At 43.7% G+C, this 23,545-nt stretch overlaps 1 protein-coding gene across 8 annotated transcripts in view; it reads left to right on the top strand.

Moving 5' to 3' along the window:
* Positions 1 to 23,545, top strand: part of DRC8 (dynein regulatory complex subunit 8) — a 47,078-nt gene that overhangs the window by 13,115 nt on the left and 10,418 nt on the right. For 3 of the 8 annotated variants that reach the window (XM_075445545.1, XM_075445561.1, XM_075445549.1), the window contains exons 2-7: positions 5,138 to 5,222; positions 10,527 to 10,599; positions 14,583 to 14,662; positions 16,500 to 16,542; positions 16,643 to 16,709; positions 17,715 to 17,812. In XM_075445545.1, coding sequence (XP_075301660.1) covers positions 5,138 to 5,222; positions 10,527 to 10,599; positions 14,583 to 14,662; positions 16,500 to 16,542; positions 16,643 to 16,709; positions 17,715 to 17,812 — 446 coding nt within the window. Of the gene's footprint in view, positions 1 to 5,137; positions 5,223 to 10,526; positions 10,600 to 14,582; positions 14,663 to 16,499; positions 16,543 to 16,642; positions 16,710 to 17,714; positions 18,332 to 23,545 lie in introns of those variants that run through there. The other 5 variants (XM_075445555.1, XM_075445582.1, XM_075445575.1 and 2 more) reach the window with 4 other exon arrangements.

Consider the following 23,545-nt stretch of genomic DNA (forward strand, 5'->3'; position numbering starts at 1 on the left):
ACACTTGCTTAAAAGCCTGATTAGGTCTCATGAGAGCTAATTGATAACCTCCTCAGAGTTGCAATTGTGAAGTCTCTTACTATTTTCTTGCTTTGTATTTTAACAGATATACTTTGTACATTTCTTCTCATTAGAACTACAGTCATATTTGGGGTTTTGTTCAGTTCTTGTGCCCTTATTTCCATGAGTGGTTTTGTGAAGGATTTTGGAAGAGGTCAGATGAAACAGTGGCTGCAAACATCAAAGACAAATCTCTTTTGCTTTTTAGTTCATCTCTTTCATCCTTTTGCCCCGTGCACCTAGATAATAAATTGAGAGTCGCTCTTAAAGGGAACGTGGTATCCTTCAGGAATAGCACCAGTCTTCCTTCTTACTGGGTAACTGTTCCTCCATCTTGATACATTTCTAGGATTTTAACTCCATATTAAAGCTGTAAAGAGTAAAATCTGTTTAGCTATTTCTGCTTGTTGGCCAAACCTTTTTTTTTGACCACGCAATAGGCTGAGTTTTTAAGCAGGGACTTCACACTTACTTTTTTATACCTTTTCCACCTCTGTCTGGCTCGGATATTCCCCATAGCTCAGCCAACTTCTCACCTCTCCTTTTTGATTGTCATTGTATGGCAAGAAAGTGTTCCTTGTGGTTTTGGGGATGATGGGAAGAGCTAGGGTTTGCAGGGGGTGGTCACAGGGGCCTTGTGGCAGAGCGTTGGAGCAGCATGGGGAGGCTAGTTAAATACCGTAGCTTGGATCCATGAGCAGAAAGAGAAGGTTCACTGAAGTCAAGTGGAGATTGAAGACTCACATTTTCTTGTGTGGCTGCCTGCACAGTCATGTCCCCTCTCGTGTCCATTGCCTTCTTAAAAAAGTTCCTTTTTCTTTATGGCAGTCTTTGCATCCTGTTCCCAGCTTTTCAACTTACAGGACCAAGGCTGCTACCTACTCTTTTGGTTGAAATAAGAGCTAGTGGGAAAGAGAAGAAATGATGCTGGAGTATGTAGCCACCGGTACGATTGTGTACTTCCTGCTGATAATCCCTGGTGAGCGGATGGGAAGATGTGCAAAAGAGCTGCTGATAACAGCACTTTTAAATAAAACCAGAACAACAACATGTAAATGACTCTAAAACTGTCTGTCACTGAGTTGGGGTTACCCAGTTGTGTCACTTGTCCTTTCAGACTGACTATGGGAAAGGGTTCCTGTCACCAAAGACCTCAGGCCTGCTTGTAACCATAACATAGTAGCATGAAGAGAGGATGGAGTAATTAGTGAGGTGTCCGTGTACATATAGGAATTTAAATATAAAATTGACTATATTTATTAAAATATACCTAGATTAATGTTTGCACAGATTAATGTTTCAGGTGTGCTGAGCAGTAACACTGAGGAATAAAATCAAGTCCATTTGTGCTTCTACAAATCAGCCCTTAATCTGACTCTTTACGTAGCAGGAAAAGAGCTTCAGAGTATCACATAGCATAAATGGGTTCATGAGGCTGCATTGGGACTAAATCTTTTCCTGTGAGCAGCACACGTGCTGCTCCCCAGCTTTTTAGGTGGTTGTTTAATGTTGGCCTACCTGCTCTTATGATACCTCTTTTTTCTGCACAGAATTGCTCTTCAGTGAAAGGAAGGGTTGGCGTTTTGAACCATCAGAGCGCCTGGCCCCGTGGAAGAAAAGAAAGCAAGCTCATACAGTTAAGCGAATGGTAGAATCTAGCAAATTGTATCAGCTAGAAATCGCTTTTCAAAATGCTCATTACTCAAGAGTCTGGCAGAGCCACATCTATTTAATTGCTTCTGTGTGCTACAAAGACGCTGTGGTCTTTGAAGAAGAAATGTCACAACTGAGGCAGGTGTGCTGCTTAAGGGCTGCCTTCAAATGGGCCTCAGAGTGCTGGAGAGCAGTCTGGGCAAGCTGAAGAGGAACGACTCAGTCTGAAGGAACCGCCAGAATTAATGTGGGAGTCCCAGCTCCCTGACCAGTCTTACTTAACTGGCAGCGTCTAGAGCTTTATCTAGTTCATGCTAAACAAACTGGGAAAATAGCAAAGGACAGTACAGGAAAGAAAACTGATAGTGAATACGCTTTTCAGTTAATGTATCTAAGGAGGAATGGATTTTAAGACATTTTGTCTTCTTATTGCATATGTGGTAGGAAAACAAATGAGAATGAGAAAATGAGAAAAAAATGACAAGTGTCTGAAGCATTTTAGTAGCATAAAAATGGAAATAGTGTATCATCTCTGCAGGACTCATTTGAGGGAATAAGTAGTTGTAGGTATTGGAATCTTTTTTGGCATGATATGTTTCAATATTTATTTATTTAAGCCATTAGAAGTAATCAGATAATTTTAGCTTTGATATTGTGTATTGTTATTCTAGTTGGTAGAAGAAGCGAGTGAAATCTTTCATTCGATCAGACCGTAGGTGTTTCTGTCCTGAAAACTGCTAAAAAATTGCTCTGCAGGGCAACGTGAAACTTTCGTTGAGGTACCCATGGAGCAGAGTGTCCTTGTGCAGAACGTTGTCATACATTTGAACATCACATCTGCTGGGTTAACTGCATCTCCGATCTCTTGATGCCTGTCTTGAAGGGAGCATTTTAAAACTTTATCCATTACTTATCCTAGAGCTGGAATCCACCTTTTTCTGCCTCCCAGAGAGAGGTTTAGAGTGAATCATAGAAGTCTTGCTTTGCCATCCTGAGCTATGTTGAACATCTTTGGCTTTCATCCCTAGAGGGATGACAAGATTTAGGCAATAGATTATTAGGTGTTCACTCCTCTCACACAGAGTCTTTGAAAGGACAAGAGTGTATTATATTTTCTCCATGGATATGGCTCTTAATCACAACTTCATCTCAGTTCTTTCAAGAAATGTGGATTATCTGGTACCTAGATTAAATCATCAAGTTCATTTCATTTCAGGATCTTTCTTTGCCAGGCCTCTTAAAACGGGGAAGATTAATGTGTACTATTTTCACGGAAGGCAAAGCTTGAAAAGGCTGGGTGGCTATATAGTTCTAGTACTGGAAATGTTTCTGTGCCTTCCTGTGGTTAATTTTTATTTCTACAGAAGGCTCACTCATCAAGCCAAGAATATACAGCTATAAATATTCCTTCAGCATTTCTCTGTTGCAAGACATAGTGTACAACTGAAGTACCTGATCTCAAGAACTAAACTCCAAGAGTCTATGGTGGAGACTGGATCCAGGACTCTTTGAAGTCGCTGAAAAACCTCCCATCAAATTTAGTAGTTTGAGAGTAAATCTTTAGGGCCTCTTCTACAAGGAATCAGGTCCACTCAGATTTAACTATGCTTTTTTGGAAAGGAATTAAATGTGGTTTGTAATGCTGAGGCACATAAAAGGCAGGGATTATTGTCAAGCTATGAAAAAAACCACAGCTTGTCCTGTATCTGGGACTGAACAGGGCTCTTCTTCCCCAGTGAGCTCCAGTCTCCAATCCATCATGCAAATACCTGCCCATACTTCCAACAGGGGAATAAAGGCAGAGAGAGGAATATGAGAGATCTTCCTGCCTCTCTTCTCTTTACGTATCCCCTGGGGGAGTTCAGTGCCAAACCCAGACAGAAAGCAGCAGGCACCTGTACCTTTATAAGGGGATGCACCTCCCTTCTGTGTGAAGAAGAGCTTCCTTATACCTGGGTCGATCCACTACTAGATTGAAGTGCTTGCAGCCTGTGCTGGGTTGACCTTGGGCAGCTGCCAGGCACTCACCCAGCCACTGTCTGCCTTCCTCAGCAGCACAAGGGGAGAAAATGACGGTGAAAAATCTCCTGGGTCAAGATAAAACCAGGGCGATCACAAAGCCAATGTATCTTTTAGCTAGGTTCAGTTCTGATACCCTTTGCCAGAAAACAGATGTTTCTGTCATGAGCTCAAGAGAGCAAATGACAAAAATGGCTGTAGACTGCAGCCCCAGGGATTCCCAAATTATGGGGATTGTAGGAAACTAGGTATGGATTTGTTATGTTAGTGGGCACAATGTCCAGTGGTTTAGTGCTGATCAACAACACACAAGCTTAGAGAAGAAAATAAATCTGTTCTGACAGAGAAGAGTTATGTTTTTATCATTGTGTTGAGAATACAGAAGAGACAGCTATGTTCTGGCTGTCACTGCGGTTTTCCCTGCGGTGTCTCTGTGGAGGCCGTGGGGCTAGCTCACAAAGTGCTGCCTCCTGAGAGCTGGTTTGCCAGCTGGAGTTTGGGGCCGTGTTTAGCCACAGGAACCAAAAGGTCAGCTCCATATCACTTTGCTTCCTATAGTCTGTCTTTTGGAGTCAAACTACGACGTTAATAAATGGGTTAACCAGTTTAGCTTCTATTTACCCTGGTTTCCTTGCCAGGGAGCTTTTTTTTGAGATGGACCCCTTCCTCTCTACATTTTTCTCTTCAGAATGTGTTTCCTGGTATTTCCCTAACCCCAAGAATGCGATTTCTGGCTTTAGATGAGATAACTTGTGGTGGTTCTTTTCCCGTTCTTTGAGATGGAGATGTAAAAAGCAGATGCAGCAAATTGCTCATTCTCTTCCCTGAGATTGTCTTCCTTTCCAAACTATTAACAATAAATTATTTACCACGAGACATATTCGCTGTGCACGTGTCTTAGCCATCTATTTGTTCCTGGTTCTCAGCTTGTCGTACATTATGGCTAACTTAGTGGACATGAGAGCACTTACGTTTCCTTGGACACAGGAGCCTGGACAAAGTGACCCAGCCCCATCTCAGGCCAAGCCTGGGCCCCGGTTCACCTTGCTCCTTCCATGGGCTCCATGGTGTCTGGGAAGGGTCGGGCTCGTGGTGCAGAAGGAGCTGTGGCACGTTCTGAGCAGGGTCCACACCTGGACTGCTAGCTGGTCGTGCAGCTGAGACGCACCATTGCCACCAGACTTGATGGAGCTGCAGAGCCACAGCAAGGCCATGTTACTAATATAAATGACGGATTCTGCGTTTCGAGTGGGTTTTTTTTCAGAATAAATTCGGTTTTTCGAAGTACCTTTCCCATCTGCTCTTTTATCAGTTTTGGTGCTTCTGCAGTCACAGTTCTCCAGTTGGAAATAAATCAGTTGCAACAGCTCAGTGAATGTTTGTTTTCTTATGTTTCTTTTTGCAGATGATGCAGTAGCTGGAATAGAGAAAAAGATTATAGAAGCTTTTGAGGTGTTTGACCATGCATGCAATAAAACTGTGGATGTCAGGTTTGTAAATGCCTTCACACAGAAATATTACAGGATACAGTATAGAGATAAATAACACCCTAAACCCGCCTCTGCTTTATCAGAATGTGTAGTTGTGACAGTCCTTTTGGCCCTGATCGGACAGTTGTGTCTTTACTTGTTTAGTAGACATTTTGCATTGTTCAGTGGTTGAAAACTGAAACTGGCTTGAGAGAGGGATGCTGGGTCTGATGGAGTACAGAGGTAAGAGGAAACTGCAGCTAGACACGAAGTCTGAGGCTGCAATTACTCCTAGAAAATCTCTGCTCTGATAGCTCACTTGGCATGACACATCCTGGATCCTGAATGGATCCGCTCGCTTTTGGGAGAGTCCCAGCAGGTCAAGGGGTGACCCCGGTAGCATGTGTCACAGCTGCCTGCTCGCCATAGGTGCCTCCGACCTCAACGCTGCCTGCATGTCCCTCTGCCTCTGGGGTGCATATAATTTGATGATGATGGTGATAATAATATGAACATAAAGATGATAATACTTGATTGCACCGGAAGTCCATTTAGCCCAGTACCCTCATCTGAGCTACTAGTAGTTACTTGAGGGAGGAATATAAGGAATTAGCAAATACGCAGTATTTCTTGTTGGTTTTTGTGCATCTGCCACATTATGATTTGAGAGGTGCCTGGGTTGTTTGTTTTTTTTTTTGTCTTATGGTAAATAGCAAACAATTTTTCTCTGTTAATCTTCTCGACACCATTAATGATTTCATAGCTGTCTGCACATCCGTCTTCCACCACAGCAGTTTAAGACTGATGCATCTGCATATGTTTAATCTCTTAGGAGATGCTATTCCATAGCTCTGGCCATTGTTTTTTTTGCTCCTTCTTGTTTAGCTTTCTACTTTTTGAAATGGGACGACCAGAACTGGGGGAATGGGATGCATAGGAGGGAGTCAGGAGGGAGAACTACTGGCACTGTACCTTTGTAGTATAAATCATAGAATCATAGAATCATAGAAAGTTTTGGGTTGGAAGGGACCCCTAGAGGTCATCTAGTCCAACCCCCCCGCAGCGAGCAGGGACACCGCTAACTAGATCAGGCTGCTCAGAGCCCTGTCCAACCTGGTCTTGAATGTTTCCAGGGATGGGGCCTCCGCTACCTCTCTGGGCAACCCGTTCCAGTGTTTCACCACCCTCATTGTAAAGAATTTCTTCCTTATATCTAGCCTAAACCTACCCTGTTTTAGTTTAAAACCATTACCCCTCATCCTGTCACTGCTGTCTCTACTAAACAGATTGTCCCCATCTTTCCTATAGGCTCCCTTTAAGTACTGAAAGGCTGCAATCAGGTCTCCACGCAGCCTTCTCTTCTCCAGGCTGAACAAGCCCAACTCTCTCAGCCTGTCCTCATAGGAGAGGTGCTCCAGCCCTTGGATCATTTTTGTAGCCTTCCTTTGGACCCACTCCAACAGTTCCAATGTCCTTCTTGTGCTGAGGGCTCCAGAGCTGAACGCAGTACTCCAGGTGAGGTCTCACCAGAGCAGAGTAGAGGGGCAGAATCACCTCTCTCGACCTGCTGGCCACGCTTCTCTTGATGCAGCCCAGGACACGGTTGGCCCTCTGGGCTGCCAGCGCACATTATGCAATGTTATGCAATGTTATGGAAATACAAGCAAAATACAGGTCAGAATGAGTAAGAAAAAGTTCAGCAGAAGGTAAAAACATGGACTGTTAGGCTGATCAGGGTGTAACTGTCTACAAGATACAGAGCTAAAGGAAGTAAAATTTAGAAATTCCTAAATAATCTTAACTCTGGTATTTTTTAAGTTTGAATATTTGACAGCGCTACTTTAACTTCGTTTTAACATAAACATCCATACACATAACAATATGGCTTTTGTTATACCTAAAACACATGTTTATGTCTCACTGAGCAGGTTCTGAAGTTGTTACAAGCTGTTGTCATGAAAGTTTACTGAAGTAATCTTTCATATTGCCAATTACTATTTTTACAAGGACATCACCAAAGCTTTTAATTATGAATCAATTATTGAGTATAAACACTACAAAGGAGTGTGAGAACTGGTGAAATTGTTGTCACTAGACATTCCTTACAAAGCCAAATTGGAAAACATCTTTAAGTGTTCCAAACATGTTTTCTACATTATGAAGCAGAGGCGAGAGAGGTGCAAAGTATTTGTATGATGGCTGTAGCAATGCATGCTTATTAGTGCCTCTAAATTTAAAAAATGATGAGTACTTATAGGAGTGAAATGATTTTTCAGTTACATTAGATAGGGAGAATTTCAGGGTATGTCTCCACGCTTGGGACAGTTGCTGTTCCCTTGCCCATAGGGCTCACTGGGAGGAGCGCTCACCTAAAGCTCTTGGCCCATCCCCGGGGAGGTGCCGGATGCCCCTGGCTGGGGCTGCCCCGGTGCCCCCGACTGCCTGGCTCCGGGCTGGGGCTGCCCCGGTGCCCCTGGCTGTCCGGCTCCGGGCTGAGGCTGCCCCAGTGCCCCCAGCTGCCCAGCTCCAGGCTGGGGCTGCCTGGTGCCCCCAGCTCCTGACTGGGGGGTGGGCCAGACCCTGGCTGGGGTCCTCCCCCACCAGCCGCTGCGGGGACCCCCTGCCACTTCCCCCTGCCCCAGCCCTCAGCGCACCATTGCCCACTGGTTGCTTATCTTTTGTCATCTGCATCTACGGTCCAGGCTCACTAGCTTTAAGATTCACCTCACTCCTCACTCCATCGTATAGAATCATCGAATCATTAAGGTTGGAAAAGACCTCTAAGGTCATCAAGTCCAACCGTCACCCCAACCCCACCATGCCTGCTAAACCATATCCCGAAGTGCCATGTTTACACGTTTTTTGAACACCTCCAGGGATGGGGACTCCACCGCTTCCCTGCGCAGCCTGTTCCAATGCCTGACCGCTCTTTCAGGAAAGAAATTTTTCCTAATGTCCAATATAATCCAGTATAATGGATATAGAGCTTGAGAAAATGTTACAGCAATGAAATGAGACAAATAATGGACTTTTAAAAATTTTATTCATTCAGACCATAAGTCATAACATGTGAGAGGGGACATTCAAAAGTCTATTTAACATAGTAAACACACAATTTCACATTAACTTTTGTCATACTATAGTCACTGACAATGAACAACAATTTACTGTCTAATTATTCCTAGGTTCGTGTTGCAGGGCTGTATCACGAAAATGGGATTATTAGTGGCTGGTTGCCTTGTATCAGAAGGTGGCAGTACAGCACAATTCTTAACCGCAGTTGAAGGCATATGAATGTCACTGCCTGAAATATCAGATTCCTGTGAAGAATATGGAAAATTGCGCTGGCGTGACAGGCCAGCATCGGTATTGCGTGACTCCTAAAGCAGACAGAAGTTAGTGAGAAGTTAAGCATGAGGAAGACGATATTGTTTCATGCTGCTTACAACACACCCTGAGTCAAGGGCTTCCATGATTTTGCAGATCTTGTCATTGAAAGTATTATATGTAGGTTGAAGACTGTGGCACTGCATTTTATTGCGTCAGTGTTACAAAACCTGTATGAAAAGCTCATTTTAACCATCGTTTTTGTGTGCTAGAAAGCACACAGCAGGAGCTGCAGCTGCTGAACTAAGTGAGAGGAAGTGGCTGGGCGGAAAATACAGTTTGCTCTCTGGGTCCTTTAAACTCCATGTTGTTACCAAATGTGACATGGCTTTTTTGACCACAGACACTTCAAACAACATCCTGATGCCGAGGCACGCACAGACTGTCAGGAACAGCAGCCAGCAGTGCCAGATTTTGCAAACTCTTTTGCGGGGCCTGGCTTACCTTAGTCACGGCGCAGTTTTGCTGAGCGTGAGGTGAGGCAGGAGGTGATGGTGACCGTCCCGTCTCCGACAGTCTGTGGGACAGCAGGGAGGCAGGATCTGCGTTGGGTGTTCCTCTGGGGGAGGCAAAGAATGTTTAGAAGTATCCTGTAGCTGGAAAGGATGAGGGAGTGGAGGAGTGAGAGCATCAAATACAGTGTGCCCGTACTAGAAATAGGACGCATGGTCAAGGATTATGGAAACAGGGCTAAATGTCTGACCTCGTGGAGGCCCATGGCCAAAATTCCGTTCAGGTCTGCAGGGGGCAAGCTTTCTCTGAGTCATTTGAGCAGATGGCTGCGTTTCGTAACAACTGTATGGGTGGGATTGGGTTTTGTTTTGTGACTATTTTTGTGCAGCCAGCCTTTTCCTCTCTGTCGTCTGTTGTTGTGCTTCTCACATGTTTTCGATCAGAATGGGAGCTCCTCAGGACCTGTCTGAGGGGGCCAAAGACTGACCTGTATAATTCCACGTGTGCTGGGTGCGCCACATTTGGGGCTTACTGTTATAGGATGATTTCACAAAGTACATTGCTTCTTTTATCTACTATTTTTATTAGGCAACCTAATTTTTCCACCAAATGTACTGGTGCAGATGAAGAAACCACAGAGGTTTGAATCATGGGAACCACCAGCACTGTGGAGACTTACTCAAATGTGCTTGAATTTCTATGTTGCAGAATTCAACTGAAAATCACAAGCAACATTGATGCTTCTGTTATTTTGTTTTCAATCATACCATAAGTCTTATTAGTACTCTTTTTCTACAGCTATAAAGTACTTTTATTTGTAGTCTGTGATGTTGTTCATCTTAAACTTTTTTGAGGCATTGCTGGTTTGGTCAGAATTTTATTTAAAGCCTCAGAACAGCTGCACCACGTTCAGCAGTAAATGCAAGCTATGAATATAATTTGCAGCATAAACAGGGCGGTGATAAGCCACCATGTTGGTCTGTTGGACTCTTTCAGAGCACAGCAGGGGCACAGCAGAGCTAACTCCTTCCTGACCTTTTGTAATTGTTCTTTCCTGCAATTAGAATTTGTATCTTTATAGCATTTAATATAAACATACATTTGTTACCTTTCATCTCACTATGTTTCCAAGTGTTTTATTAACTACATAAATGTTGACTTTATTGAAATTAAGCTTAACAATTAAGAGGACAGCAGTTGAAAAGTAACCTGTATACAGTGCACTGCAACACAATGGTAAAGAATTTTTGAGGAAAGTCACAAGAACAGTAATACTCTTCCAAAAGGTCCAGAATATTTCATGTCTGTAAAAACAGATGTTGCTTAGTAAGACTCATCTTAAAAGTGCACATACACATGCTTGTGCGTGCTTGTGTGCTTGTACATGCATGCTCCTATAGGCAAGCTCTGACCTGGTGTCTGGATTCTCAACAGACACTCTTGTATTGCAGATATACTGAGAAAGATGTTTCCTCTTCCTTGCAGAGAGCTTGGTTCAATTGTCAGGTCCCTGGGTTGCTTCCCAACTGAGGCAGAACTACATGAACTGCTTGCAAAGGTAAGGGTTTAGAACTTTTGTGGTTTTTTCAGTCTTAAACCGGCACAAGTCTGGCTCTTCTGCCTTGTTGTGTGGGAAACCAAAGCTCTTTTCCCAGAGGCTGAGAGTCTCTGGGAAGTGATTCAGGCAGGCAGGCAGTCTCTCAGGTTGCCCTGAAGGCTGATGAGGTAACAACATTGTTGGGTTAAAATGAGGAGCCTTTGGCGCTCTTTTCCTCCAGAATGTCACTGTGCCACTGTGCCAAGGTGGAGGGGCATTTAGAGAAAATGGAGGAAAAATTTGTTTTGGCTGATGAAAAAGAATGTCCTAAATCTCAATAGGATTAGGATACCCAAACCTTAACCATCTCACTCTGCTGGACATTCCATGGACACACACTGGATGATTAAGTAATAAAAATTAGTTCTTGAGCAGGTGTTAAAATTATACATCAAATTCCAAAAATACACAGAGGGAAGACTCGCTATTTATTTTTCAATTTTTGTCTTCTTACCTCATGCTTGTAATAGAAAGCATGGTGTGCTGGTGCCTTGACAGAGTGTGGTTAATAAATGCGACAAAAGAGTGGGAAGAAGACTTTGTGTTCTTTAAGGAATGGAAGATGCTGGGGCTGAGAGGTGGGGGAAGGATTCTTCTCTTTTTCGTGTATAGGTCAGGTGGGAATTGGTGTCTCTTACTCTTTTCTTCCTGTCCCATTTGGATGGTTGCAGCAGCAGTCTCTCCTTGGTATGCTTGTCTGGTCTCTTGTAGTTCGGAATTTAGTGTGAGAAGTTTTGTGCTAAGTCTTGTGAAAGTGGCGCAGCTGCTCCAAGTGAGGAAGTCCAAAGAACCATCAGAGAACGATCTTTCAACGTGGTGCTGCAGTCTGCCTGCTCTGGTTCTGTGCTCTCAGTACCAGACAGTCCCAGCTCCCACCGACAAACAAGGCAAAATGGAAAAAGAAGTTACAGTGCTTAATATAGATGATATTTTTAGTGGCCCGCAGAGATTTTTTGTTTGCAACAAATGAACAGTGCAACTGACTCAAGATACAGAACTGAGAATAGGAAGGGGATGCTTTGACCACCCCACCCCCAAGGTCAGGGAGAACAGGAGAACTTAAGGCCTGCCTCCCTCTCTCAGAGATGGGACTTTCTCTTTTTTGTTTTTTTTTTTAATTTTCAGCATTACTGAAAATTTGTAATAAGTAATACATAACAAAGTACAATGCACTGCAGCTAGGAGGCAGAAGATTCTTGAGATACAACAGTATAACATGGATGCAGTTGCTGATTAGAAGGATATTAAATTAAAGTACAAATACTGCAAGAAGAAAGAATACATTCAAGACTAATGGTTAACCTTAAAGAACACTGAACTGAAAGTTAAATCTCAAAGACGGTTTCATGGTGCCTGTAAATGAAACCTTGGCATAGGCTTAGTACCAGAAGAACAGTGTCTTCTTGTAGAACCCTTAATACATTATGTTAATCACAAATACATCTTAATTTATATAAGATACCATTATCATTGACTATGGTAATAACATTTTATCTTAATCTAGATAAAGTAAAAATTGTCTCTGTTGGCTGGTTTGTAACCAAGCTATTTCTCCAGTATTTTTGCCCATTGTAAGCTGTGATTCATTTCTATTTCTCACTACTTGTGTCTTTCAGTCATCTCATCTTCCTTATTATTAGCCTTATTGTAGCTAAACCAGCATATGTTGCCCTCAAATTATACATATCTTCCAAATAAGCTTTCATATGATTATTTTCTCTCTAAAAATTATCATACACTGTTTCCTATATTGCCTTATGGTAAATGCTGTACTTCATAGCATATCTTTAGGCCTACTTACAAAGTTAAGATTAAATCATAAGCCTAGAGATGGCAAAAGCAGTGCTTGGAGTTTGGAATCCCAGGTTCAGCGCACCGGTCTGCCACAGATCTCCTGGATAACTCTGAAAGATGGCTTTGGTTCTTTGTGACTCAAATCCCCAGATGTTACGTGACCAGTAATAGCATGGCTGTGAGAGCAGAGGTACAACGCGTGATGGGTGCTACAATGCGGTTGCTATCGAGCTCTGGAGGTACCCAGAGGAAGGAGACAGAGCAAAACTCACAGAGATTGAACAAGCAGATACTGTTACTGTCACAGTCACTGTGTAAAGGGGAGGAATTATGGAAAAAGAAAAACAGCAGTGGGGAATGAGGTGTAGAACAGGAGTGAGCATGAGGAAGAGTAAGAGGATACATGCAGCTGCAAATCTGAACACTTACTGACTTAGGTGGGGTTAATATATTCAAGACACTTCTATCTATTTCCAATAAATAGCTACCGTATTTCTTTTTCTGTCTCTGTGGACTTCTGAGCTATACTGGTTGAAGCACAGATGTTCCCTAAAACATCTTGTGTGCTTTCATATCTCAATATTTGTGATGGGTGGAATAGCTCAGTGTATTGACTAACCGTTATGTCACTGGAAAGAAGTTAAGTTTTGCCAGGTTTTTTATTATATCTTTATCAACCTATCAAGCAGTAAAACAAATAGTTCTGTAATGGTAAAAGGTACCATTTGATTTAGCATGAAGTATTCAACAGCTTCATTTCCTTGCTAAAGATCCTTTCCGCTAGGCTCACCAAACAGAAGGGAAAAAGTGCTTTTTCAAGCCAATTTCCACTCTAAAACAGCAAGAGGTGGTGGCTGCCTGCTTTTAGCAACCAAAGCCCCTCAAGAGCACTGGAAAAGAGCACGCAGCAGTAGTTGCAGCTCTCCATTTAACCAGCTGGATGCATCAGGCATCACCCGCAGCTCTGACCCAGCTCCCAAGAGGAAGATTTGTTACTTGGTCTTTTCCTGGCTCAGTCAGGAGATTGCAGATCAGCGACTGTTTGAGTCTTCTTTCAGTCTGAGCTGTGTCTGTGGAGAGCCTTGCAAGGTGTTGCTGCTGCCGCGTGAGACCACAAGGCGTGCATCCAGTTTCAACACAGACAGGAACAGGCTAGCTCCATTAAGAGGGCTCCTTGGAGTAAAACTTGACATTTTCAGGAAAGGGATGCACCGGGATGATAGGGGGCCGTTTTTACCACGTTGTTCATCTCCTGTGGAGGTACAGGAATGCAGTGAGAATGCTGCTAGAAGTCCCTAGTGTTTTGGGACTAACCTGTTAATTTGTTTGGGAGGAAGTTTTTCTTTGTGTAGTATTTTATGGGCTGCCTTGTGATGGTTTCGGACTGCCCTGGCTCAGTCTGCCTGCCTCTCTGGTCCTTCCCCTGATGACTCTCTCTGGCTATGAAACACGTGGAGGCAACAGATTCCATCCTTGAGGTGTGCTAGACTGGGGCTGTGTCCAAATTAACACATTAAATATGCCCAGAAACATCCTTGGGTGTTGACTCCAGCTGGCGCAGAGCAGCTCATGTCTACCCTGGTAAATATTTTATGCGGAGCGGCTGCCCGAGGCAGCCTGCCGGAGAACGGTCCCGGGGGTCCCAGCCAGGCCTGGGGGCTGCTGCGGGGAGCCTTAGGCGGCACGGGCCAAAATCACGCCGGGAACGTGCTGATGGCTTGCTGCTACGGGCGGTCGCATGACACTGCTCGGGGACGTTCCAGGACCTGCTAGCCTTTGCTAGTACAAACGCAGTCTGGATGTTTAAACCTCTGCTGAGTTATTATGAGAGTTTGAGAGAATCAGTTGCTTGGCATCCAGTTCCTTTGCATGAATGGTTTCTAAGCACAAGAGGGCAATATTGAGTTATTCAAAGTCTCTACGATAGCAGGCCTGTATTGCCTGGGATATTATTTCTTCCTCTAATTTCTTTCTATTTGATCACAAGCATTTCACTCAGATGTTGTGCTGCTGTGTGATATTAAAAACCTGATCTAAATACTCAAAGTCTAACTCTGTAATTTTCATGCAGCAACCAGCCCAATTTTCTGGTTTTGCTATTAGTTAGCTACTGAGTCATATAACCTACCCTACGCAAGTTTTACGTTTAGGTAGAAGAAGAAGAGCCGACTGGATACATTCATCTGGAAAAATTTCTTCCAGTGATGACAAAAGTACTACTTGACAGAAGGTAATGGAAAGTGGATTTTCTGTGTCTGTAGTTTATTGCAGATTGACAGGATTGATTCTGAATAAATATATCTACAGGAATTTTTCGTAACTGGAAGGAGTACAGATTTTTTTTGCTATTTAAACTCAGTTTACATTAGCTTCATAGATTTTGTTTCAAAATTACTTCATCTACATAAAATTACATTGTATGGATGATATAAATAATAACAGCTTATAATAGTAAATTGTGATAGTGTGTAGCTTTTGTATTTTTAATGTGAATCAGAATTAACTTGGTATTCAACATGTTTTGTGGATCTCTGAAATATTTTATATGCAAATTGAGGTCATAACCATTACTTTCTCTGAACGTATGAGTGACTGAGAAGCACAGTCTGTTACAGTGTGTTTTTAGTAAGTTGTATAAATCAGCTTCATATTCATGTCTCAAAACGACTGCCGGGTACAGCTGAGTGTACACAACTAGCACTCTAAAAGACTCCCGGTCTGAAAGTCTACAACAAAAACACTGCTCGTTATTCAAAGGTACATAGAAGTCTTTGCATGTACACAGGAACTTGTGCTATTCTGATATTTTGCACTAAAAGCAAGATTACTTACAGGGAATTTGTCACTCTTTTTAAAGATGGTAGCCAAGGGTTTTGGGAGACTCAGCCTTGTCCAATACTGAGCAGTTATTTTGCACACAGAGGGCCTTTGGTAGGAGGGTGTTCTACACATCAAATAGCTGTAGGATTTCCCAGCACTGCCTCGCAGCATCCAGAGCCAGCGGGGTCCACCCTGGGGCTGTGTTCGGGAGTCGCTGCACCCGTGTCTGGGCACGGACCAGCCAGCAGTGTCTGGGTCCCGGTGCATTGACTTCGCAGGTGCCGGCACCTCCGGCTTCTCTGGCCTTCATGGCACATTTCTGGCTCCAGACTGCTGTTCACCTTTTCACAAAGTGATACCTTGCTGCTCTGGGCTCTCTTCTGCTCCTCCACACAAACATACAGACACACAGAGTCCCGGCCCTTCCCCCCCTTCCCCAGGCTAGTGCAGGCTTGTCAAGACCCACTTTATCTTTTGGGGCACTATGTCTGTAGTACACCTATCCAAGGGCACATGAGATTTGGATCACAAAAAACGAGGCCTCTTAGCACGTTTGATTTTTAGATAGTAAAAGAGCGAGGTGGGTCTAGATAAAATAACAAAGCAATTAGAACCTCCCTGGCTTCAACGTCTTCTCTTTAGTATTCTCGGGGGTTGGTGGGAGTCTGCTAGGATGTGGAAGGTCTCCATTGCTGCACAGGGATTCTGTTCCAGCTCTGAGATCAGGCACGCATACGCACGCACACACGTGCCCAGTTCTCCTGTCTCTCTGAAGCTGTTAGTGACAGACCTTTTCTTTTGTAGCTACCAGCCTCCTTTACTCATCATCAGCTCATCAGACTGTCAAAGTCCCACTAGGTCATCTGTTGCCTAGCTACCAGGGTACCTGGACAGAACTTTACTGTCTTGGTTTGGCCGTCTTCTGCTCAGTGCATTTGCTACGTGGGATGATTCAGCTATTACTGATTCCTGCTGACCCACTCAGCCAGCCCAGACATGCAGAAGCCATTCATCTGGCTCCGTAGCACAAGGGAAATTAAACAGGAGTACAATAAAAGACATAAGACGTAAAGATAAAAAGACAGTTCCAAAAAGTCAAGCTGGAAGTAAATGTTTGATTGACAGACTTAGTAAATTCCCATAGAAAAGAAGTTTTGCTTTTCCTTTAGTACTCATATTTTATTCTTCCAGAATAGTACAGCAGCCTGGCAACCAGTGACTTAACTTTTCTGATTTGATGGTTTCAGCTACTGGCCTATTCCAGAAGATGTTCTTCTACACGCATTTGAGGTCTGTAACTAAATATTCAAGTACTTAATTGCTGGAAAGAAGTTGCTGATTCTTGATTCAGTATGGTTAAAACCACAAGTTTTATTCTTTTTCTTTAAAGGCTTTGGATGAAAAAAAATGTGGACATATTACTAAAGAGGAGCTAATCAAATATTTGACTGAAGAAGGTAAGATGACTTCTGTAAGATCAGCATTTAAGTAAATAAACATTACATGTGTATATGGCATCTTGAGGTCCTCATTCTGCATGCCAGAACCTGCAGGAGTAGATACATTCTCTTCAAACAGTGCTGTTGCCATGATGGGTGGCTGCAGACTAGAACATTTCACTGGTGAATAATACAGGGAAAGAATGTTTATCTGTCTGCTTGCAGACATTATAAGATAGAGATGATTATTATTAAGAATCATAATTCAATCTTATGTGTATATTTTATGATTCTGTGCACATCTCTGTACTTCCTAAGGATGTGACTCTTTTTCTGTCCTCCTGTAAAACTGTAGTTTAGATTTCCAGGTGTTTCAGGTAGTTTCAGTGCTCATTCATTCCTACATTATCTTGATCTTAATTTTGGTGCTGTATGCAAACAAAGAGATTCAAAGACCAGATTTAAGTTGTATATCATGTGATCCTCAATATCCCTTGAAGAGCCGGCTTTTCTTGCATGGCTGACTCATGCTTGCCTGCCTCAAGTACAAAACAATGTGCAGGCTTATCCTCAGAAGGGGTCTGTCTGCTCAAAGAGGGATGCAGTAGGCCAGCAGCAGCTTTGAAGCTCCTCAAAGAGAAGAAACAGAAGCCTTCCATGATGTAAATACAAGTGAAAGGATGGCCAAATGAGAGATAATTCTAATTACACACTCGAAGAATTCATTCTGACAAAAATGATTGTTTCGAAATCCCTGTGGCAGAGAGGAACAGGCTGTTTTGGAATCTGTGAACTAGAAGGAGATCAGAGGATCCAGGTCCTCTGTCTCCTTTCCCTTAGACCGGCTCGCTCGGTGTGCAGGACTTACATTGGCCAAAGTGAAGGAATCGGATCCTTAGTATTGCTCCTTTTCTCCTCTGTGTGAGGACCATAAGGAGATCCTGGCAAGGGAAAAGCGGTGTAATTGCCAGTCCTGAGAAGAATACTTATCAAGACAAAGCATTATTCTCTGCTGCCTTTCAGGTGAGCCCTTTACTCAGGAAGAAATGGAGGACATGCTCTCCACTGCTCTAGATCCAGAAACAAACACTGTTCGCTACAGAGACTACATTTCAATGATGGTAATAGATGAAACTTAAGATATTCCCCTTCAGTTTTTGAGATGCCTTTTGGTAACAGCAGTGTAGCTTGGCAGTTAGTTGAAATATGTATTTTAAAGTATAACAAAGCTCAGCGTGAGACCTTGTGCTTCTAATTAAAATAAAATCTGTGTAGCTATATTTCCTTGAGTTCTGTATACATATTGAAATATATTCACACCTGGAAAAAGAGCTCTTGACAGAAATACTGTCTAAGGTCTGGAAAAGAAATCGTGGAATTTGATTTGAAAAATAACAGGAAAAATAATGTCAATGGAATTGAGAAATGACTTCATAATTGCTTCTGAAACACTAATGGAAAATTGGACCTGTGAAAGTGGGTAATAAGTAGATAGCTGAGTACCTTAAGAAGACTAAAATTGTGAAGGCATGCTACTAAGATAAAGCTTTTATATTAAAATGTAATCCCTGTTTGTGTTTAACTAATACGGCACCAGGTCGGTTACCACTTTTGAAATAAGGTAATAGATCAAATAAACTTTCTACGGTTTTCAGTTTTTGCAAAATATTTGTGCTGTGTTTACTGCAGGCAATTAAGCTGGACCCGTTAGTTCCATTTTACATTACTCATCCATTGGCACATGGTATTTTGCTTCCATTTTAAACGTGCAGGTAACACTCAAACCATTGCCATAGTCAAATTTACAAACAAAGTAATCCTTGGGAACATTTCTCTTTCTATAGGCAATAAACAGTTCCCCTTTCATAACCAGTGTGAAAATCAGGAGCTAAACCTGTTCAAAACTGTGTTCAGTTTTGGGCTCCTCACTATAAGAAGGACATTGAGGTGCTGGAGTGTGTCCAGAGAAGGGCAACGAGGCGGTGAGGGGTCTGGAGAACAAGTCTTATGAGGAGCAGCTGAGGGAGCTGGGGCTGTTTAGTCTGGAGAAGAGGAGGCTGAAGGGAGACCTTGTTGCTGTCTACAACTACCTGAAAGGAGGTTGTAGTGAGGTGGGTGTTGGTCTCTTCTCCCACGTAACTAGCGATAGGACGAGAGGCAATGGCCTCAAGTTGCGTTAGGGGAGGTTTAGATTGGATATTAGGAAAAATTTCTTTCCTGAAAGAGTGGTCAAGCATTGGAACAGGCTGCCCAGAGAAGTGGTGGAGTCCCCATCCCTGGAGGTGTAGGTGTGGCACTTTGGGATATGGTTTAGCAGGCATGGTGGTGTTGGGTGGATGATTGGACTTGATGATCTTCGAAATCTTTTCCAAACTATGATTCTGTGATAGAACTGGAATTTGATTTTCATAAACTGATGAAGCACCGCTTTTGGAAAGATGTTAGTGTAGAATATGTGTCTCAACTACCCTTACTAGAAGACCACCACAGACCTCACTGCTTTTCTCACTTCTAGCTTAATCATTTTCTTGACTGTTACTGTATCATTGTCCTTTAACCTGAGTTCGAGCTCTCCCCTCGAGTTCTTGCCTTGTACATTCCCTGCTAACAAGTGACCAGCGGTTGCCCTCAGTTGAGGAAGTCCCAGCTTGTAGGAGAAGATTCTGTGGTCTGGTCTCTAAGGACCTTGTACTTTGTGCTCCACGCCTTTGACCCATTTCTGTTTTTCCACTCTCTGCCAAGTTTGGTTTCCTCCTGTACAGTGTCCCGCCACTCCTCTGTCTTAACCACGCATCCCAGCTCTGTGTCCTCAACAGACTCCATCAGCTGGTGGGATCCGGGGAAGACTGACACGCAGAGGCGCTGAGTGCGTTACACCCTGTCATGCCCCACTAGCAGCAGGGCTGAAAACAGCACAGGGCTCCTCGTGTCAGGTCTTCTACTCAACCTGTTGATTTCCCTTGAGCTGGAAGCTTGGAGGAGCTGTTTTCATACACAGCTGCAAGGGAGCTGCTGTCCTTCACAAAGAAGTGATTAGCACGATCTAAATGTGGTGACGGAAGCAATCTGAAAGAGACCATTTGTTAATTCTCTTTTTATTTCTCTAACCCAAATTGCCTTTCACTGATATTTTCTTAAACAGTAGGCAACAATGCAGGTAAACAACATTTGCCTACCTCTAAGCTGGGTTTCCATCTGGGAGTCACTGTTGTACTGTCCTAAGACTCTGCAATCCGCTCTTGTTAATACATTTACTCTGTATTTCATTTCTTTGTCAGTAAGAATGAAAAAAAAAGGTAATCATTAGTGTTATAATGTGTGAAGATACAGGTTTTTGAAGATTAAAGCAAGAGCAACAAAGGCCCATTAAGAAAATATATTTTTGTATTATCCCTCTTTAGTCTCTCTTTGGAAGCTAAAATTATTTTCCCTAGATGAATCCCTCTTCCGTTTGATATACCGTGTGTTCTACTGGAGCTCTAACACAGCTGGCAGGAGTACAAGTTTCATTCATATTCTGCAGCCTGGGAGCCACTGTCAGCCTCCGCTTGCATATCAGCAGGAGGATGCTTGTTTCGGGAAGTCATTTCATAGCTCGCAGTGCTCCAGAGGGAACACGATTTGTTTCTGGTGGTGCTACCCCAGAGGCTGCCTCAGCTACTGCTGCACCAAGTCGGGATGCCCACATACAACGTGGTTACAATTCATGGTGCAGATAGGTTCTTAACATGTATGCTTTGATGATATATATAATTTTTATCCTGCAGTCCTCAAATTCAAGGGAAGAGGGTGTTCTGGCAATGAAAAAGTGGGATTGTGTCTGACTTTATCACACCGCAGCTCCTTCAGCCCCATCTTCTTATAGCTGTCCCCAGGAAAGATGTGTGCAAATGGGACAGATAAAAACAAGTTGCATTCTTCCCTTTGGGCAGAAGCAACCGAATTCCATTGCCTGGGGAGTTTCCAAACGGGGGTGAAGGCAGTGTCGAGAGCCAACCTCAGACTCTGTAGGACCCTAAAAGCTGAGTGCTCCCTGCCAGGTAGGATCACGTAGCCGTGATCTGACCGGCTTCTGAGGGAACTGCCCCGTGGGTCACCCCAGAAGCAGCTGAGCAGTGCCGCGCACGACTGGTCCCTTGCCCTTGTCTTTCACGACTTGCCAGCCCGTGCTGTGCCCACCCATGTCCCCGTGGTGGTGGTGGGCTGCGTAAGGGGAGGCTGCGAAGCTCCCTGGGACAGGCTCTCCCGAGTGCCCTGCGTCTCTGTGCTCCCTGGGGACAGGCAGGGTCCCATACCTGGGGGGGTGGAGGGGAGGCTTAGGGAACCATTTTGCAATAACTAAGAAGACCTCTGTTTCTAAATTTGAAGGGAAAAATACATGACTTTGTCCTCATCTTTGAGGTGGACAAATTGAACTGCCAAGTGGCCTTGAGCTGTCTCTTGCTGCGTGCCTCTCCTTGCTGGCTGTTTCGCCGCTTCCCTCCAGATCGGGAACAGAGATAAGGGAGTGGATCGCTCAGGAAGCCTCTAGGGAGGAGCCAGCCTTGCACCTGGACTAAATCCGCACCAGGGAGCAGAGCTTCTTCCCCGAGCAGAAACTGGGGAAGTCAGAGGGTTTTTGACCTAGCTGAACGAGCGAGAGGGAAGGGAACTCATTACCCAGATGTAAAAAGAAACAAAAAAGAAGAAATCAAAGAAGCAAACCCTGCAAATCATCTAGAAATACAGCTGAATCAGCAGGCTGTTTACATCACTGCTGCAAGTTGTAGGCTGGACAAGACCGTACTTGTTTAAAACTTAAAGTAGGTTCAGCTCTGTCAGGGCATATCTGGTATATGGCGGAGGCCTTCTCCTCAGTCTTCCTGATATGGTGGAGAAATTCTTCCAGCTGCTGAACTTGTGTTTGGGAGTCCCGTTGCTCGTATTCCAGGTAACACACTGCTTTTTATGTTTCCCTCATTGGCTTTGGAGTTGCTTCTCCAAAACACCTTTCTGTCCACTAATGACAGTCCCATATATATTCACACCTGAAGGCTTCAACATTTTCCCATTGCAATGCATACCAGCCTGGTATTTACAGTTCTTTTTGACTCTCCACCGACTGTGGGCAGAAGCTGCAGGACTTCCTCCACCAAAAGGCTAAAGGGCCAGCATCAGACTGGGACTCCAGGAAGGGAACTGGGCTGTTCACCTGTGCACCCATGTTTTCACAGAGGTAAGAGCCTGCAAAATGTTCAGGCTCTTACCTCTGTTTGGGCAACAAGAATATGCAATGTTTCTCCTCCTTTCTCTTGTTTCAGTCTATCTGTTCTCTTATACCTCTTTTCGTTAATCCAGTTGCATGATAACCTGCGGGGGTTGAAAATGCAAGAGAGTTTTGCTCTGCCGCACACTGCTGATGCCCTGCTGCTTTCTCTGGCAGCTGCCCGTATCGGGGTGCTGCATATCACCGAATCTAGCCTTGCTGCCACTGAAAGCAGCACTGGCATCTCAACCCTCATCCCAGGTGATGGGAAGAACTGAGGCCTTCAGTTTCAGGGGGGAAGGTGGCTGGGACGGGGACGGGAAGCTGTGATTTTTTAAGTCCTGTAATATGCTGTTATCATTGTGTAAAAGGGGGAGCGTAGTCTCGACAGGGAGGCACTGGGTTGGCAGTCAGGTTTCATTGTAGACTGTGAGAAGTGTTGGGTAAGTCACATAACCTCTCCCTCGCTGAACTTCCTAGCTATGAAGTCAGAGTAATTACAAGGAATAGGAGACAGGGAGTATCGGTCTTGCCTACCCAGACTGTCGACTGTTGTATCACTAACTCTGATGTTTGCACAGTGTCTGGTACTAAAATGTTCTGATCAAAATCAGTGCCCACAGACCTCCTTGTCACATAATTAATAAAGTTCTCAGCCTTCGGGTCTTTTGTTGCAGACTGTACGTTCAGGTGGCAACTTCTAAGCAGGTCAGTCTACAGGCAGTGTTTGCTTTTCACTGAACACAACTCTGTTTCGTAGCGTCTCGTGCCGTGATAGGTTTGGTTGTAAAGCGAACTGTTGAAACATCTGGTCTTATTATTGGAGGGGTTTTTTGGGCACGTCAGTACTAGGTGTGGGGACTATGCTGATTTAAAAGCTAAATAAAGATGTAGGTTGAAACAAAGCAGATTCTCCTGTTTAACCCATTTTGAATCCCTGAGGCTACTACTTGGCTTAGTATAGTTCTGAAAGCCAAGAAAATGTTATTCATTACGCTCAAAAGATTGATCACAGCATTTATATCCCGAGGCCCAAATCCTGAAGCCCTTATTCAGCCAGAACTCCCGTTGACTTCAAAGAGAGTGCTGTCTGCAGAAGAGCTTCAGAAATAGTTATGTACTGGCTCACAAGGCACTGTGCAAACCTTTTAGTCTCTTCAAACAAAGCCTCATCTGTGGAAGATCTAACAGAGATGTACAACTAGCACACAAGTTGTGCCATTGAAATGACCAAACCCGTAAAGACATGGGAGTAGGCAGTTAAGTCTTGTCTACAGTAATGCAAGCAAGCAAGATTCAATAAGAGTCAGCAGAAAGAACTTTTCCATACTGTTCAGAGTACAGAAAGTAAAATCTAGCGATGCTACTGCATGAAGGCTGAAAATTACCTCTTCCTGCCATTATGCTGGAAAAATACTGCAGCTTTAAAAACACCCACGTGTTGCTGCTGTGATTTCCTATAAAAAAACAATTCCTTTTATCCTGGACTCTATTCCTTTTAGAAGCCCTTTTAAAACAGACTTTCCTGTTCCAAAGACCTGCCTAAATGATAGCATGAAAGGAACCAATAAGATGTTTCATGCAGAGGAAAGCCTGTGAATATTTCCTG

This window comes from Opisthocomus hoazin, chromosome 2 (assembly GCF_030867145.1).
Source record: "Opisthocomus hoazin isolate bOpiHoa1 chromosome 2, bOpiHoa1.hap1, whole genome shotgun sequence".
NCBI lineage: Eukaryota > Metazoa > Chordata > Aves > Opisthocomiformes > Opisthocomidae > Opisthocomus > Opisthocomus hoazin.